The 19517-nt window shown below is 37.0% G+C and overlaps 1 protein-coding gene across 1 annotated transcript; it reads left to right on the top strand.

Annotated features, from left to right (window-relative positions):
• The first annotated feature begins 15486 nt into the window (after positions 1-15486).
• Positions 15487-16398, top strand: LOC114613187 (putative vomeronasal receptor-like protein 4). The gene has a single exon (XM_028758379.1). It carries the CDS (start codon positions 15487-15489, stop codon positions 16396-16398), a length of 912 nt encoding a protein of 303 aa, XP_028614212.1.
• The last annotated feature ends 3119 nt before the right edge of the window (positions 16399-19517 follow it).

Below are 19517 nucleotides of genomic sequence, written 5' to 3'. Positions count from 1 at the left end.
ACTGCACTCAGAGCAGGGGAGTAACCACTGCACTCAGAGCAGGGGAGGAACCACTGCACTCAGAGCAGGGGAGGAACCACTGCACTCAGAGCAGAGGGGGAAGCTGCATTCTCAGGAGCTTTATCACATCCAGGATCTTAGGATTTCCAGATCTCAGAGGTAGCCTAAGTCCCAGGAATACTTCCACCAAGGGCTTTCATGATCACAGGATCACAGAGACAGCTGGACTCTGAGAAGTTCTGACACAAGCAAGATAACAGGAGAGGTAGGCTCAAGTCAGAGACAGTGAGTGCAGGTAGTACTAGAGATAACCAGATGTTGAAAGGCAAGCCCAAGAACATAAGCAACAGAAACCAATGTTACCTGGCATCATCATAACTCAGTTCCCCCACCATATCAAGTACTGGACACCCCATCACACCGGAAAAGCAGGATTCAGATTTAAGATCACTCCTTATGATGATGGTAGAGGACTTTAAAAAGGATATAAATAACTCCATTAAAGAAAACAGGAGAACACATGTAAACAGGTAGAAGCCCTTAAAGAGGAAACAAAAATCCCTTAAAGAACTTCAAGAAAACTCAAGCAAACAGGTGACAGAATTCATCAAAACCATCCAGGACATAAAAATGGAAGTAGAAAGAATGAAGAAATCACAAAGAGAGTGTACCCTGGAGATAGAAAACCTAGGAAAGAGATCATTAGTCACAGATTCAAGCATCACTAACAGAATACAAGAGAGCGAACAGAGAATCCATGTGCAGAAGATACCATGGAAAACATTGACACAAGTGTTAAAGAAAATGGAAAATACAAAAAGCTGCTAACCTCAAACATCCTGGATATCCAGATCACAATGAGAAGACCAAATCTAAGGATAATAGGTTCAGATTAGAGTGCAGATTCTCAAGTTAAATGGTCAGTAAATATCTCCAACAAAATTATAGAAGAAAACATCTCTAACCTAAAGAAAGTGATGCCCAGGAACATACAAGAACATACAGAAATCCAAATAGACTTGATCTGAAAAGAAGTTTCTACCATCACATAATAATCAAAACATCAAATGCATAAAACAAAGAAAGAATATTAAAAGCAGTAAGGGAAAAATGTCAAGTAACATAGAAAGACATACCTATAAGAATTACACCAGACTTCTCCCCAGAGAATGTAAAAACCAGAATGGACCAATATTATATAGACCCTAAGAGAATACAAAGCCAGCCCAGACTACTATACCCATAAAACTCTCAATCTCTATAGATGAAGAAACCAAGATATTCTATGAAAAAACCCCAAGTTTACAAAATAAGGAACAAATACCAAGTTTATCTGTCATCATCAGAACCAACTTCTCATGCACTTTGTCCTCATGTTTTTTCTCAGGAAAGGCTGTCAGGGCAGATGACCCATCTATGTGCCTACTTATTATATTTAGAAGGATGGAAAGCACTCATTAGTAGTTGAACACGGCCACACTATAGGGAGCCAGTGTGCAAGAATTCACACCAGTGCTGTGTATGTAGTGTACTTTTGGTTAACATGGGTACCATTATGATGGCAAAGGAGAATCTATTGGTGTTAGTAGAAATAGACATTCATGATTCTGCCTTATTCTTCATAAATATCATTACATTTGTAGTTAATCTCCATAACAGGCCATGTACCTATTGGTAATATTGGTTTTCCACTGTCAGGTCATAGGTTGGAATGTTAGAATCTTCTTTACACTTTGATGTATTGTACCATATCCTCCCTCATCTCCTTCTGTCAGGAGGTCTCTCTGAGTAATCATGGTAGCCCATGGGTTGCCAATGTGGTTTCTAGAAAGTGATCACTTCTCAGGTGTTAGAGGTGAGCACTGAGCCACTTTTGAGGAGGCTGGGAGACACTCTGGCTCAGGAAAGAAGCAACTGCTTGGCCTCTTTTTCTTGGGCCATGTTTAAGACCTCATCCCAGAGTGTGCTGGGGAAAGGATGTTGATTATCTGTTGCTGGGAAGACATTGACTTCTCTGAAAGATAAAAATGGCTTGCAGTGCACATACTGAATTATGTACCCTTGAGGTATCTGCAGCCTTCTTTGCTAATGTTTACTATGACTTTATAGAACATGCTCCCAAATCCTCTTTTTCAACTGAGGCCACAGAAAGTTGCTTGACTCAGGAAACCAGTACTCGTGACAAGCCATTTCCCAGCCTCTACAGCAGAGATTTTTTTTCCTTTGGTTTGTTGGATGACATTTAGGGAAGGTAACAATGAGGTGAGTGGGAGAAGTTAAACTGTCACTTTCTGGGGTTCTCCATGAGCATTATCCTGCATTGAAGGTGTAGCTGGAGGGATTAAGGAAGAGGAGGAAGGCAAGACTCTTAGGGAATTCTTTTGGTTCACACTGTTTGGAAGACTTAGTTATACATACTGACAAATCATGGACGACAATCCTACACTTAAGCTCTCATGCTTTGCATGAGAGGAGACATGCATTTGTGGAGAACAGTGAGACACAATCTCTAGCCATTCAAAAAATAACAAAACCACTAGTCTATGGTCAGAAAACTTATCTCCCCTGTGGGAACCATCGTGCCTCTCAACAGCATCTTAGAACAGGATCTAGGATAATAAAACCAAAATGGTAACATTGAAAATGAAGAGGAATCAATAGATTCATCCATTTCTCAAATAAACATATGTGTATGTCCACTTGAATACACATATGTACATTATACGTGTTCATGCATGCAAACATGCATAAAAGTATTGAAATATCATGATTACAAATATACACAGGAAAACAGGCATTTGTACACACACACACACACACACACACACACACACACACACACACAAATGTATGCTTTAGTCTATGGCTTTCCTCAATCCAATTAGGTTATTCTTCCTGCTGCCTGCAAATGCAACAAAGAAGACAAGAATAAAAGAAAATTTGCATTAACAATTAGAGATGTTACAAAGAAAAAGGACCCCCCCTTAGAAAAAAGAACCCAGTTTTCCTACCATAGAAAGTCCTGGAAACCACATTTCCACAAATCTAGCCCTACAAAGGATAATAGATGGAGAACTCCACCAAAAGGACGGAGACTATAACTTAGAAGAAGCAAGAATGTAATGTTAAAACAAACCCAAAAGAAGATAGCTACACACATAATTCCACCTCTAATAACAAAAAATGTCAGGAAGCAACAATCATTTTTCTTTAATATCTCTTAACATAAATGGACTTAATTCCCCAATAAAAAGAAGTAGTCTAACAGACTGGATATGTAAACAGGACTCAGAATATTGCTGCATACAGGAAATGCACCACAGTGACAAACACTACCTCAGAGTCAAAGGCTGGAAAACAATTTTCCAAGCAAATGGTTTCAAGAAACAAGCTGGAATAGCCTTTCTAATATTGAATAAAATCAACTTTCCAGCAAAAGTTATCAAAAAACAAAGGAAGGACTGTTCATACTCATCAAAGGAAAAATCTACCTAGATGAACTCTCAGTTCTGAACATCTATGGTCCAAATGCAAGGCACCCACATTCATAAAAGAAACCCTACTGAAGCTCAAAGCACACATTACCCTTCACATAATAATAATGGGAGACTTCAATACCTTATTCTCAGCAATAGACAGGTCATGGAAACAGAAACTAAACAGAGACATATTGAAACTAGCAGAAGTTATGAATCAAATGGATTTAACAGATATCTATAGAGCATTTCATCCTAAAACAAAAGAATAAAACTTTTTTTTCTCAGCACCTCATAGTACCTTATCCAAAATAGATCATATAATTTGTCACAAAACAGGTCTCAACAGATACAAAATGATTAAAATAATCTCTTGTATTGTATCAGATCACCATGGAATAAGGCTGATCTTCAATAATAACAAAAACAATGGAAAGTCCACATACACATGTAAACTGAACAATGCTTTACTTAATGGTAACTTGGTCAAGGAAAAAATAAAGTAATTAAAAACTTTTTAGAATTTAATGAAAATTAAGGCTCTTCATACCAAAACTTATGGGATACAATGAAAGCAGTGCTATAAGGAAATCTCATAGCTCTAAGTGACTACAAAAAGAAACTGGAAAGAGCATACACTAGCAATTTGACACAATATCTTTCCATAAATCCAGCACTACAAAGGGTAATAGGTGGAAAACTCCAACACAAGGATTGAAATTACACCCGAGAAAAAGCAAGAAAGTAATTTTCTATTTACAAACACAAAAGAAGATAGCTACACAAACATAATTCCACCTCTAATAACAAAAATAACAGGAAGCAAAAATGACTTTTCCTTAATATCTCTTAGCATCAATGGACTCAATTCCCCAAGAAAAAGTCATAGACTAACAGACTGGGTATGTAATCAGGACACCAGATTTTGCTGCATACAGGAAATGCACCTCAGTGACAAACACAGATACTACATCAGGATAAAAGTGTGGAAAACATTTTTTTCAAGCAAATGGTCCTGAAAAACACGCTGGAGTAGACATTCTAATATTGAATTATATTGGTTTTCAACCAAGAGTTGTCAAAAAAGATAAGGAAGGACAGATACTTCATACTTGTCAAAGGAAGAATCTACCAAGATGAACTCTCAATTCTGAGCATCTGTGCTCCTTATGTCAGAGCACCCACATTCATCAATGAAACTTTATCAAAGCTCAAAGCACACTTTGAACCTCTCACAATAACAGTGGCAGACTTCAACACCCCACTCCCAGCAATGGATAGACATTGGAAACAGAAAGTAAACAATAGAGGAGTATAGGGAGGATTAAAGGAACTGAAGTGCTTTGGGGATGCATGGGGAGAGTGACAATACCAGAACTCCCAAGGTCTAAACCACCAGCCTGGGAACACACATGGACGGACCTATGGATCTAGCAATATATGTAGAGGAGGATGGCCACATCCGCATTGATGGGAGATGAGGGCCTTGGTCCCATCAAGGCTGGATGTTCCTGTTTGGGGGAATGCGAGGGCTTGGAGGCAGAACTTCATGATTATAGCTGTCAAAACAGCTCTAATTACATCAATAGCTAGCACCACTGCTTCTGCAATTGCTTTGACACAAGAAGTTAAGAAGGCTACTTTTGTTAATCATTTAGCAAAAAATTTGTTACTCATGATGACTATTCAAGAGGCTTTAGATAGGTGTTTGGAACAACAGATTGATGATTTTATCCTGTTTAAACTATTTGAAGGAGGTTGAGAGTTTAAGAGTAAGGAACCATTTCCAGTGTCATGCCAAATACCAATGGAGTTGTGTTACTTCTAAAATTTATAATGACAATCATTATAATTAGGAAAAAGTTTAAAGACACTTGCATGGTATCTGGCGTATCTAACACCTCTCTGGATGTTTTAACTTTTCACAGTGTGATTATGAATTTCAAGAGTGCTGTTCTGCTGAGCTTTGATATTGCAGATATTGCACATAAAATTATCCATAGCCTGAGGTCAGTATTTTCATTTTGGTCAAGCTTCAACAATGGCATCTATAGCTGATCTTGCTAGTCCTTTTTTTCCTTGGAATAGTTTTATTCCTGTCCATCGTGGTAAAGCTTGTCTTTATCAGCATCAACATGGTGGTGGACAAAGTACATGGTTTTAAATGAAAAATGGATCCCCAGACAGAGTTACTAATTTAACAGGCTGGCACGCCAAGGATGAGTAAGATTCTTCACAGAGCCTTACTAACCTAAGACAGAAGTGTATTGCTTTTGATAATGCATATTCCATGACAGATAAAGGAAGCGTTCTTGTCAGAATTACCGAAGATAGGCTAAGCCTTGTTTATTAAATAAAAAGGGCGGGGGAGACGTGGAGGGTATTGGGGCTTCTTGGCAGGAATCTGACATTGGCCAAGGACAAGGAAATGGGCTTCTTTGCAGGAATCTTACATTGGTCAAGGACAAGGAAATGGGCTTCTAGCAGGAATGTGACATTAGTTAGGACAAATGAATAGTTTCAGGCAGGAATCTAAATTTTAGGCTAGAACAAAGAAGTTATTTCAGGCAAGAATCTAAATCTTAGGCTAGAACAAAGAAGTAATTTCAGGCAGGAATCTAAATTTTAGGCTAGAATAAAGAAGTAGGCTTTAGGCATGAAAATGATTCTTGGCTAGGACAGGGAAGTAGGCTCAGATAATTTGGTCGTCCTCATATGCACGTAGCAACAGTGGATATGGGAGTGATCACTGGACTTTGTTCATTGCCTTGGTTGTTCTTTGATTATTTGTGTTTATTGTCTGGCTTCCTTCTTGACTATTTGCATCTATTGTTATACTAGTTCCTCAACCTAGAACTGATGTTAATACTTGAATGTAATTAAATGGTATAAAAGCAGATTGGGAAAAAAAAAGAGCTGAGCAACTGGTGAGAGAGAGGGAAGAAATTAGAGAGGAAAAATTGATGGGAGTGTTTTATATCAATATACTATATGTTTGCAGGAAACTTTCACACAATAAAATAAATCTATAAAATTAAAAAAAAGCAAAACTATTTTGAACAACATTCTTTTTTTTGTCAAACATGATATTTTTATTGATTATTTGGGAATTCCATAGTATTGTAATTGATTTTACTTTACTCACTTCCCAGTCCTCCCATATCTGTTCCAGCACAGTTGGGGCGTTCCACCCTTCCTCCATCAGTCTCTATTCTTCTCTCTCTCCCATAGAAAATAATGAAATAAAAAAAAACCACATCCATTTTATATTGTTCATATACACACTAGATAATAATGAAACATCCTTTTACCTGCCCTTTAAGTAGAACTTAGTGTTTTTCTTCCTGTCTAGGAACTGTCAAATGTCTACAGCTACATTTCAATGTCCCTCTCAATGTTTTATATGTGTTTAATAGGTAATTTCAAAATGTAACTTAATATAAAATTTTAAAAATTCACTTTAATCCTATTTTACAGTTTACTTGGTATCCCCCTCCTGGTCTGCCTTCCAACAGTTCCTCATCCCATTCCTCCCCTTCCTGTATCCAAGGAGATGTTCGTTATCAACCATGCCAGGACTTCTAACTTCCTGTAGCCTCTCAACATTTAAATGGTTAGGTGTGTCCTCTTTTGCTGAGTCCAGACTAGGAAGTCCTCTACTGTATATGTTTTCGAGGTCTTGTACCAATTAGTATATGCTGTCTGATTATTGGCTAGGTGTCTTAGAGATCTTGAGGGTCCAGATCAGTTGAGACTGCTGGTCTTCCTGTGGGGTTGCCCTCCTCCTCAACTTCTTTCAGCCTTTCCCTAATTCTACTACAGGGGTCCCTGACTTCAGTCCTTTGGTTGAGTGTAAGTAACTGCATCTGTCTTGGTCAGTTGCTTTTTGGGCCTCTCAGAGGACAGCCATTCTAGGCTCCTGTCTGTAAGCACACTATACTGTCAGTAATAGTGTCAGGCCTTGGAGCCTCCCCTAGAGTTGGATCCCAATTTGGGCCAGTCACTGGACCTCCTTTTTCTCAGACTCTTTTCCATTTTTGCCCCTGCAGTTCTTTTAGGACCAATTTTGCTTCAGAGTTTTTGATTGTGGTATGGCAACCCCATCTCTTCACTTGATACCAACTTTTCCTACTGGAGGTAGACTTGACTAGTTCCTGCTCTGCATTGTTGGGTAGTTCATTCAAGATCTCTCCCTTTGAATCCTCGAGTCTCTCATTTTCTAGGTCTCTAGTATGTTTTACAGGATAGCCCCAACTCCTGTCTTCTGAGATTTCATATTTCCACTCATTCTTCTGGCCCTCAAGACTTCAATCCTGTTTCACTCTCAGCATTCCCAATGTTTGATCATCTTCCCCTTTAATCCTCCCCCTCCCTTCTCCTACAAAGGTTCTTCGCTCCATTCCTCTGCCTCCTGTAATTGTAATCTTCTCCCACTTAAGGGAGCATAATTTGGGTCCTTCGGTTCAACTTTCTTGGGTTCTATGGATTGTATCCTGGGCATTCGGTACCTTTTTACTTGCACCCCATGCACTGCTACACTCCAATTCAGTCCTTCCCACAATCCTCCATCCTCCTTCCTTTTCTCTTCTTAGTGGTTGGTGCCCATTCTAGGTATCACCCCACCCTGGCCCTTCAAGTCTCTACATGGCTAGGGTCTTTCCTTCACCACTGAGGCCAAAGTAGGTAGCTGAGCTAGAAGAACATATCCCATGTACGGGCAATAACTTTTGGGATAGCTCCCTTTCCAGTTGTTAGGGACTCACATGAAGACCAAGCTGATCATATGATATATGTATTTGTAGAGTAGTAGGTTTAGGCTGTGTGTGATTTTTGGTTGTTTGTTCAGACTCTGAGAGCCTGACGGGTCTAGGTTAGTTGACTCTGTTGATCTTCCTATAGAGTTCCTGTCCCCTTTGGGGCCCACAATCTTTCCTCCTGTTCTTCTATAAGAGTCCCCAAGCTCTATCCAATTTCTGGTAGTGGGTATCTATATCTGTCTGAGTAAGCTGTTGGGTGGAGCCTTTCAGAGGATAACTTTCTCACTTCTGTAAGCATAATATAGTATCATTAATAGAGTTAGGGATTGGTGCTTCCTCACTGGATGGGTCTCAAGTTGGTTCCCTCAGTCTCTGCTCCATCCTCTGTGCCTGCATTTCTTGTAGACAGCATAAATTTTGGGTTGAAAAATGAACTCACTTTCACTGAGGTAGAAAGTCCTTGAATTTTGGTTAGATTATTTTCCAGTCTTCTAATGTTCATGGTTTTAATCTACAAGACCCAAAAAGTTGATACTGTTTGCTTATCTGATCCAAGCAGTACAGTGCCGTCAATATAGTAGACCAATATGATATCTTGAGGTAGATTCGGGAATTACAATCTCTTTAAACTAATTTGTGATATAGGGCTGGCAAATTAGTATATTTTGAGGAGGAAATATAAAGATTGTCTCCTGGAATTGCCAAATGGAAACACATTGCTTTTGTTGGGCCTTATGAACAAGTATTTTAAAAGCATTGGTGAGGTCACTATTAGCTTACAGGCATCAGAAAATATGTTAATTGGCTCAGATGTCACATCCTGTAGAACTAGTGCCATTACAGAAACTTTCACATTAGGTTCATCGTAGTCAACAGTCATTCTCCATGAATGAATTGTGTATGATGGAGTTCTCTGTTTTTTTTTCTCTCTAGGCCAAATAATGTATAGTGAGATGTGAAAGTAATCATTACCTATGCACCTCTTTAATGCTTTTTGCTGGCATTGATTTCTGTATCTCCTTTGTGAATGTGATCTATTTTGTCATATATTTGGATAGTGATTCCTACTTTCTTAGTTCCATTTGACTGGAGTACTATCATTTTACTCAAAGCTTGTGCCTATCTTTTAAAACTAAGATGTGTTTCTTGTAGGCAGTAGATACCTGGATTTTGTTTTTGATCCATTCATTCACTCTATGTCTTTTGAGTGGTGAATTGAGGCCATTCATATTTGAATTATTATTGAAATGTGTGTGTTGGTTCTGGTCATCATGTTGTTGATTTTTGGTGCTGTGATCCTAGTGATAATTTATGTTTTGATAATTATGGCTTCATATTTTTCCTTGTCTTTCTGCTATGTTCTTTCCTCTTTTCAGCCCCAAATAATACTTCCTGTTTTCCTTTAAATATAGTTTGTGGAATATAAGCTTTTTTAGGTTACTTGGTTTGTGTTGCTGCAGGATCCTCTGGCTTTGAAAGTTTACCTTGAGAAATCAGCTGTTTGTATTCCAATATTTTCCTGGAATTATGGAAATTCACCTTTCCATTTGATGGCTTTTATTTATTTGTGACTTGCATTTTTCTCAGAGCTTTCAAATCACATCTTGTTTTTATTTGTTTTGTATACTTAGTGTTTTAACTATAGGATACATGGAAATTTCTGTTTGTGGTCTTGGATTCATTTTTTATCTTATTCTGTGGGCTTCTTAAGTTATATTGTTATGTCTTGGGTGCAGTTTCCTCTATGATCTTATTGAAGTTCTTGTGTTTGCCATTGACTTGGAATTCTTCTCTGTAACCTGTTCTTATATTTTGAAGTTTTCATTTGTTTTATAGTGTCCCACATCTACAATACTTTCTGGTGTACACTAAGCCAACAGAACTAACAGTTCTAGCCCCAAAGCCATATTCCTACTGATCATATAGTTATATTTCCTCCTGTGTGTTCACTTACCCTTAGTATGTTTGGAGGAGGTGACATTTTTCTAATTTTCTCAAAAGTTATTAATTTCTAGGAGAGACACTGAAGCCACTGTCAGGGAAGTGTAGAGGGCACTACAAATGCTTTAGAAACAGGATGGATACCTTGGGGAATCTAAATAGTTTTTTCTACTTCTTTTAAAATGGATATTATTATTCTTTCTTTTGTTTTATTCACAAGGACTGGGATTAGTTAATCTACACACTCAGTTAAGGCCTACTGAGAGTATCCCACACATGGGAAACACAGAACTCAGCTGTTTCCACTATACTGTTCTCCTGGAATTAGGAAAGTTCACTTTCCAATTTGATGTTACCACTTTGTGACAATGTCAAGGTCAGAAGTACCATTTCCAGATGACATGATAGTTGTGGGTCTAGAGGGAGATGAGCTGATGGCAGTTCTTCCATATAACTACTTCTTAGAGCCTCATTCTACAGGGATGTTTATGGCAAGCTCAGATGGTGAGTGTTTTTTTCTTTTAATTCTCTTTATTATAGTGAGAGTAGTGGGTGGTAGAATGAAGCAGGATTTTATAATAAATGATTAGAGAATTTTTGCATACAATTTTACTTCTGATTTATATTATATTATAAATAAACCTGAGATGCTTTCTAACATAAGAGTATCAGTATAATGATTAATAAAAAAACACTGATTTAACTCAAATTGATTCCTTCTATATGTGCTAGCAGATAGGGCCTAGCAAAAGGATGGATAGAAACAGGAAAAGCTAACCGGCTGAAGATGATCATTGAGTATTGTATATTAAAGGAAAATAATCATGGCATCCATTACTTTTTATAATGAATCTATACTGACATTTATTTCAAAAGTAACTCCATCTCAACCTTTTAAGGAGCCTATCAGACAAATGATTTTATTTAGTGTGTACTCTAAGAGTTCTAAAATCATGGTTTTAACTAGGTGTGGCCAACTATTTTACTTTTCCATCCCTGTAACAAGACACCTGAGCTGTCTTAGGGAGTGAAAACCAAATGATGACATTAAATTTTTCCTGGAGACTATTTATTATATTGAGGCATTTGAGTTGTATTTTGTTTTTTCCCGTTTACACTTTTCTCAAGTTAACCGATTAAGCTCATTTATTTATATGAAACTCAAAGTATAAATACACAACAAATATTAACTAATAGTTTTATAAGTACTTTTCTGGTGTGTTAAATTTGCTTATGATTATGAATTCCTAGGAAAGTTTCTATAAATGACATAGTAAGGTATAAAACTCTCTTAGCCTAATATAATTTTTAAAATTTATATAGATTTGCTTAATGTATTGCAATGATTTCTCATAAAGTATATATTTAATTGGCACTTCACAAATATTTTGAAATCTCACTTCATTTGTTAAACACTGGTAAAGTTATCCCTACACAAGTGTAGTTTTCAGTAGGGGTTTTAGTCATTTCATTAAAATGAATTCCTTTTTCTTATTTCAGGTGTTCTAAATTGAACCGTGTATCATTGAAACTGAATAATATTGAGTAAGCTTTTCATTAGCAATGAGAAATATATTATTATACATAAAATTATTTAAAGTCAAAATGGCTAAGATTTTCTCGAATAATTTCTCAATAGTTGTTAGCTAAAATCTACTTACACTCAGCCACCACACCCCATACACACAATTCCAAGTAATTTAAGTTTAGGTGATAAATATCATAAGTCCATTTTTTCCTTGAATATCAATTATATATATACACATATGCACACACAAACATATATATAAAATATATAAATATATATGATATTAATATGGAAAATGAAGGCAGGTGTGGTGGCACATGCTATGATCCCAGCACTGACAAGACTAAGACAGGAGCATAGTAGGTTTGATTGAAGACAGTCTTAGGTACAGGTTGAGTCCCTATATACCATACAACTTCTGTTGAAGCTCTGGGCATGACTTCTTCTTCACAGTCTCTGCAGTTATACTTCTGCTTCTGATGATTCATCTCAAGCAATCAGGCTTATAATTGTGAGATTATAATATTCTACTCAGCCACTGTGTGCTTCCAGTTACAACTGTGCTACATTTAATTTCCAAATAAATTCTCATGCATTTAAATAATTTAAGGGTATCAGGTAAGAGGTATGTATTATTTCTTTATTTAAAACGTCATAAGTGTTTGTGCTGGTATTCTGTATTTTATAAAGGTTTTATAGAACTAATTTCAGTGGCCAATTACTTCCTCTTTCAGAGATTCATAAAACTGTCATGTTGCTGACAGTGGGAAGTACATCCACCCACAATTTCATTTGTCACCTGAAAGACATACTCACTGTATCTTCTCTCTCATTGGTCATATAGCTTTTAGGTCATTACTCACCAAGTGTGGTGAAGCTTAAAATGAAAATGATACTCTCGATTTACTGAACTTTTGTGTTCCCTATATTATTAACTCTTCACAAACATAATACAAAAATCACTATATTTGGATAAAACAAACTGTTCTAAAACCAAATATTGTGATAAGGAAGAGGTGAAGTGACAGTACACAGAGAATGTAGAGCTGTGCAAGAAGATATTTCTCTCTCTGTCTCTCTCTCTCTGTTTCTCTGTCTCTCTGTCTGTCTCTATGTCTCTTCGTCTGTCTCTCTCTCCTTGTTACATACTTTTTCAGATTCATGGCTTCAAATTGTTCACGCTTCGGTCTGGGTCAATCAATAGTGCTTGCTTCTCCACTATTATAAATGTTTATGGATATACTATGGGTTTTAGCATGTATAACTAAATATGACTACACAGAAGCCAGCAAGATTTCAGTTTTCTTTTTAAATAAAACTTGATTTTTCTCAGTATATGTTCATGTTAACAAATGTGTTGTTACCTATGATAGCTATGTTCTTTTTACACGAACCCTCAGCTCTAGTGAGTTTCAAAGAAAGATGCCAGTTTATGATTTAGAAGATTTGTCACTTTCTGTATGTAATAAACATTTGCAAAGCAGTAGATATGAAGTAGAGAGGTTGAAGGGCATATATTTGGTATAAGAAAGGAGATTGCCAGGGTGGGGAGGCCTGTGTTTTTGGTAGAACACCCTCATGGAAGCAGGGGGAAGGGGAATGGGATAGGGGTTTTCTACTTGGAGGGGAACTGGTAAGGGTATAACATTTGAAATGTAAATAAAGAAAATATCCAATAAAAAAGAAAAAAAATTTTTACATTACTATCTTTTACCTTATAATATCATCTTTTAAAATTAATTATAATATTTGTGAATATTAATAAATTGTTGAAGTATAATTAATAGTAAAATATCACACGTGTATTGTTTGTCCATTTGTAGATTTAAAATTAGAATTGGGCTATTGTTTTTACAGTTTGCATATTAAGACTTGAATTAAGTATTCTCATTGAGCCTTATTTACTTATCTTATTTTATACTATGTATATTTTGCCTACGTATAATATCTGTTCACCTCTGTGTGCCTGGTCAGAGAGTTTGTACCCCCTTCAATCAGAGTCACATATGGTCACAAGCCACCATGTCATTGCTGAGAATCAAACCAGGTCTTTCCAAAATTAAAATGTGTTTTTGACCACTGAGGTATGTCTCCACCCCATATACTGTAGTTTTTATAAACAGAACACCAGTTACAGTGCAGGTACTGTAAATGTCTGTTGGAGAAAGAATTCAATGTTTACCTCTTGTAATTGGTTGAATTCATTCCTTTACTAGATTAAGATTTTATAAGAACAAAATAATGTAAATATTAAAAGTGTACCTATGGTGTCATATTCATAGAAAAGTTACACAATGGTCTCAGGCACTAACTTCTCAATTATTTCCATACATACATGCATGTGTCTGTATATGTGGAATATATACATGAACTTGAAATATAAATGGACCCTTTTTCTTACAAGATTTTGATTCAGTGTAGTCCTTTTTTACTTCTCTGACATAAGCTGATTTAAAGTATGAATATTATTCAATAATAAATTCATCCTGGTCACCAGGTCAAATTATTAACGTATGCTCTAAATGTAGGATAGTTGTGTGAAACTCTGAAATGTTCTGAAGACACATGGTAACACAGGGGATTTTGCTTTCCACTGCATGAGACAGAATCTGTTGTGAAATGGACACATCCAAACAGGATCACTATCTGGTCATCATCAGTGAGTTCAAGTTTGTCACACCATTTTAATAATTGTGTTTGTCTTAGTGTCACATGTTCTCTCTTATTGGGGAGATGTAGGTAGTCTATAATAACTACAGAAACCAGGAGAGTAACAGACGATCATTGACCATCTAATGGTGGGAGGGAAGTAATACAGAGCACAATAACAGGGTGCACATAATTTTCAAAGTGAAATAGGAAAATTGCAGCTTCTTAGAGTGTGGAAGTGGATTAATACAGAATAAAGAGGTAGGTAGGGCAAATTTCAGCATGGATTTCTTAAAAGCCGTAACTACTTATCCTATTAATTAGTGACACTGTCCTTCCAAAAATGAAAAAAAGTTGCTCCTTGTCTTGATAGTTGGGAGTTAGGTTTTAAATCTGAAGTTTAATAAAAGGTAATTGGATGGGAACTAAAGTGGGATAGGCCTTGGACCATTTGGAACCATAGTTAATGGTCATAGGGTGGGAAAAGTTAACTAATTGTCTCCAATTTTATCCATCTCCTTAATTCAGATTCGGGGGATGTAATATTTCTTAGAAAATGGAACATTAATACAGATAGATTGAGAAAGACATTTGGCTGATTAACCTATTGTGATTGCCACGAATTATTATTGTGATTGCATTGGAATTATGAATCAAAGCATGAATAGTTGTAAAATAGAGCACTGTAAAATTATAGAACATGAGAATGACTAACCTAACATTTTCAATTTTTCTTTTGACTTTTTTTCAGTTTACTGTAATTTTCTGTGCTTATCACTACTGTTTTAGGTGTTAACAAGAAATGAGGCAATTCAATCAATAGATTTGGAATTCTAAAACACGAGACTGGGGTGTAACTCAGGCCCACAAAGTGACCATTCTGCACAGATATAACTATGGATTTATTTATTCTTTATAATTTTGTCTATATATAAAAGGTATATGGAAGACATAGAAATGTAGACTATGATGTACAGTCTGGAATACCAAAATTAAATAGGTTATTCTAGAATTAATATTGAAAGAGAATGATAATATAGTCAGTGTATCACAAACTTGATGTGTGCTTTATTATTTTTTCAGATATATGAAACAAACTTTCACTAAGCTCTTAATATGAATACACTCTCCACTTATGTTCTCACTCAAGAATGTCCTTTATTTCCCAGCTGGGCTTGGAGTCCTAGCCAATATGTTTCTTCTTTCTTTCTATATTTTCTTAGTTTTAGGTCATAGACCTAAGCTCACGGACCTGATCTCCTGTCAACTGACCTTCATTCACCTAATGATGGTCCTCACTGCAGGGGATATTTGGCTTACAGACTTGTTTGCATCAGTGAACATTGAGAATGACTTCAAATGTAAGGCAACTTTTTACACAAGCAGGGTGATGAGAGGCCTCTCTATCTGTACCACTTGTCTCCTGAGTGTGGTTCAGGCTGTGACTATCAGTCCCAGCACCTCATCATTGGCAAAATTTAAACAAAAACTTAAAAAATACATGATTTATGCTTTCTTCTGTATTTGGTCTTTCAATATATTCTTAAGTAGTAACCGGATCTTCTACGTTGGTGCTTATACCAATGTGAGTGAGACCAGTCAGATGAAGGTCACTAAATCTTGTTCACACTTACCAATGAACTACATGATCAGAGGAGTGATTTTAACTGTGGCAACATCCAGAGATGTGTTTCTTGTAGGAGTCATGGTTACTGCAAGCACATATATGGTGATTACCTTGTTAAGACATCAGAGACAATGCAAGCATCTTCATAGCAACAGCCAGCTGAGAGCGTCTCCAGAGAAAAGGGCAACCCTGGCTATCTTGCTGCTGGTGGTTTTCTTTGTGGTCATGTATTGGGTAGACCTCATTATCTCAACTACCTCATTCCTGTTATGGAGGTACGACCCAGTCATCCTGACTGTTCAGAAGTTTGCGATGAGTGTGTATCCAACAGTTACTTCTTTGGTGCAAATCAGTTTTGATAACAGAATAATCATTATGCTGAAAAACTTGCAGTCAAAATGCCACCATATATGTTTTTAAAAAGATGTTTTATCTCTTCTTTAAAAAGCCATTTTTTATGATTATGCGTACAACTGTTGTGTCAGAATGCATGTATGTATGTATTTCTGGTGTCCACAGAGGTGAGAAGATGTCATGTCATCCTCTGGAATTGGAATGACCAGTGGATATAAAGAATCTTCCTGTGTAGCACCAGTTATTTTTTTCCAAATACAGATTCTTTTTAAACTTTAATGATACAAGTAGCAAAGCAAGATTCTTCATATGATTTAAGTAAAATTTGTGCTATTTACACATATACATCCTTATGACATTTCTTTTTTCAAATAGTAGAGAGTTTTAAAGTTAATTGTACACAATAATTTGACAAGTCCATATGAATTTCCTTTCTTTTTTTTACTCTATATAGTAAACATTGCTTTGATTCTTAGATTACTCAAAGAAACATCCTTACTGATACTCATTTTGAATCTTTCTTTTGATTTTAATTTATGTTCACTCATTAAAAGTAGTTTAAATATTTTGTTGTAGCTTTATTTTTTCCCTAATGGTTAATTATGTGGATCCATAAAAATAATGTGAATTTCATGTTTCCATTTTTCCCATTTACTTAAGGGCTCTGTTATGAAACTGCCATGTTCCTGTTTATTTGAACTTCATTTTATCTACTCATTGAAATATTAATGGCAAATAAAAATTTTTATATACACATACATGTTATACAATGTGTTTTTTGTGTATCTATATGCATTTATATATGTGTGTGTGCACAGCTGAAGGTGGTGTGTTTATGTGTAGTAGAGGCCTTTCCTTCAGTCTCTGCTCCATACTTTGTCTCCATATTTGTTCCTGTGAGCATTTTATTTCCCCTGAAATATTCACACTTTGGTCTTCCTTCTTCTTGAGGTTCATGTGGTCTATGAATTTTGTATGTAAATCTATCACATTTTCTTTTTTCATTCATCTGTTGATTGACCTTTAGATTTTTTTCTAATTTTTGGACATTATGAATATTCAGTGTGTCTGTAGTCGGATGGAGTGTCCTCTGGGTATATGTTTAATATTGGTATAGCTGCTTCTTGAAGTAGATCGTCCTAACTTCCTAAGGAAACACAATATTGATTACCACTGTGAATGTACATGCTTGTGCTCCAAAGAGTAATGCATGAGTGTTCTCCTTACCCCACATCCTTGCCAGTATTAAGTGTAAATTGCCTTACTGATCTTGGCCATTCGGTCTGGTATAAGGTTAAATCACAAAGTCCCTTTAACTTGAATTACACTGATGAGTAGGGATGTTGAAGTGTTCTTTCAATATCTCTCTGCCAGTTGATTTTCCTTTTTTGGAAATTATTTGTTTAGATCTGTTCCCCACATTTAAATAGTGTTATTGGTTTCATTGATATTAAAGCATTTGACTTCTTCATATATTTTGAATATCAGTCCAGTACTGGCTGGTTTTCTGTCAACTTGATAGAAGCTTGAGTTATCAGAGGGGAAGGAACCTCAGTTGAGGAAATGCCTCTATGAGAACCATCAGTAAGATATTTTCTCAATTAGTGACCATTGGTGAAGTGGCCAGCCCATTGTGGGTGGTATGATCCCTGAGCTAGTGGTCTTGGGTTTTGTAAGAAAGTAGTCTGAGTACACTAGGGAAATCAAGGCAGTAAGCAACACTGCTCCAGGGCCTCTCAAACACCTCCTTCCTGTTTTTTGATTCTCCTTTGTCAGGATTCCTGTCCTTATGGTTTTTTTTGTTTTGTTTTTATTGTTTTTTTTTTTATATTTCAAATGAGTTGCATTGTAAAAGTGTAAGCTGAATAAACCCTTTCTTCCCCAACTTACATTTTGTTCATGCTCTTTTTTCAAGCTATAGTAATTCTAAGAAAAGCCCTGTACAGCATGAGTAGTTGCTAAAAATATTTTTTCATTCTGTAGCTGTGTAATTTCTTTGAATGATGGTGTCTTTTGTCCTGTAGAGGATACATGGGGTTCTATTTATTAATTGTTCTTCTTTAGTGACTCATATTCAAAGTTCTGTTTAGAAGGGCTTTTTTTTTCCTTTGAATTTTTTTTTCAAAAATTTCCCACCTTTCTTGTCTGTCAGGATCAGTGTTTCTGTTCTTATGCTGAGTTTTCTGATCTCTTTGGATTTGAATTTTGTTAAGTGTGTTAACCATGGATCAATTTACATTCTATATGTAGCCATTAAGTTTGACCCATATCAATTGGGACTTCCTGTCTGGGCCGGACCACAGGGCAGATTTCAGGCTGTGGCTCTGTACTCAACTTCACAAAACCCAGAGGAAGAGGGCCTCCCAGGAGCTATAACTTGGGCAGCATCTCAGGTAAGGAGACAGCAACACCCACCTCAAACAGGGGGTAACTGGGACCTACTGGGACCCAGGAATTCACTCCTGGCCCGGAGCACGGGTTCCTTCCAGTCTGTGCCCGAGCACTCAGCAGATCCTGGGAGTCATCTCTGTACCCAGTCTCATAGAACCCAGAGGAAGCAGGGCTACCAGGAGCTCTAACCCAAGCAGTAGAGCAGTATCTTAGGCAAGGAGGCAGCAACACTTGCCCCAAACAGGGTGCAACCAGGACCCACTAGGACCGAGGAATTCACTCCTGGCCCGGAGCACCTTCTCCTACCGGTCTGGGCCTGAGTACTCAGCAGATCCCGGGAGTCAGTTCTGCATCCACTCTCACAGAACCCAGAGGAAGCAGGACTCCCAGGAGCTCTAACCCAAGCAGTATCCTAGGCAAGGAGGCAGCAACACTTGCCCCAAAAAGGGAGTAACTGCAACCCAGAAATTCACTCCTGGCCCAGAGCAAGGGTTCCTTCTGGTCTCCACCTGAGCACTGAACAATCTTGAGCCTCAGCTCTAACTCCAGCAGCAAACCCCATCCCAAACATTTCTGACACTACCTAGATAATAGGAAGGACAAGCTCCAGTCAGAGACAGCGCAGATAGCACAAAGGAGAAAGGCAAGTACAAGAACACAAGCATCAGCTACCCAAGGTTCTTGCCATCATTAAATCCTAGTTCTCCCACATTAGAAAGTCCTGAACTCCCCATATCACCAGGAAAGCAAGAACCAGATCTAAAATCACTTCTAATGATGATGATAGAGGACTT

Source organism: Grammomys surdaster, unplaced genomic scaffold (genome assembly GCF_004785775.1).
Source record: "Grammomys surdaster isolate TR1022 unplaced genomic scaffold, NIH_TR_1.0 126197, whole genome shotgun sequence".
Classification (NCBI taxonomy): Eukaryota; Metazoa; Chordata; class Mammalia; order Rodentia; family Muridae; genus Grammomys; species Grammomys surdaster.
The sequence above is the reverse complement of the archived record's forward strand: the minus strand, read 5'-3'. Positions and strand labels throughout refer to the sequence as shown.

Excerpts from the sequence above, each read along its gene's own strand:
- LOC114613187 (XM_028758379.1), top strand. The coding sequence starts at position 15,487 with ATGTTCTCACTCAAGAATGTCCTTTATTTCCCAGCTGGGCTTGGAGTC.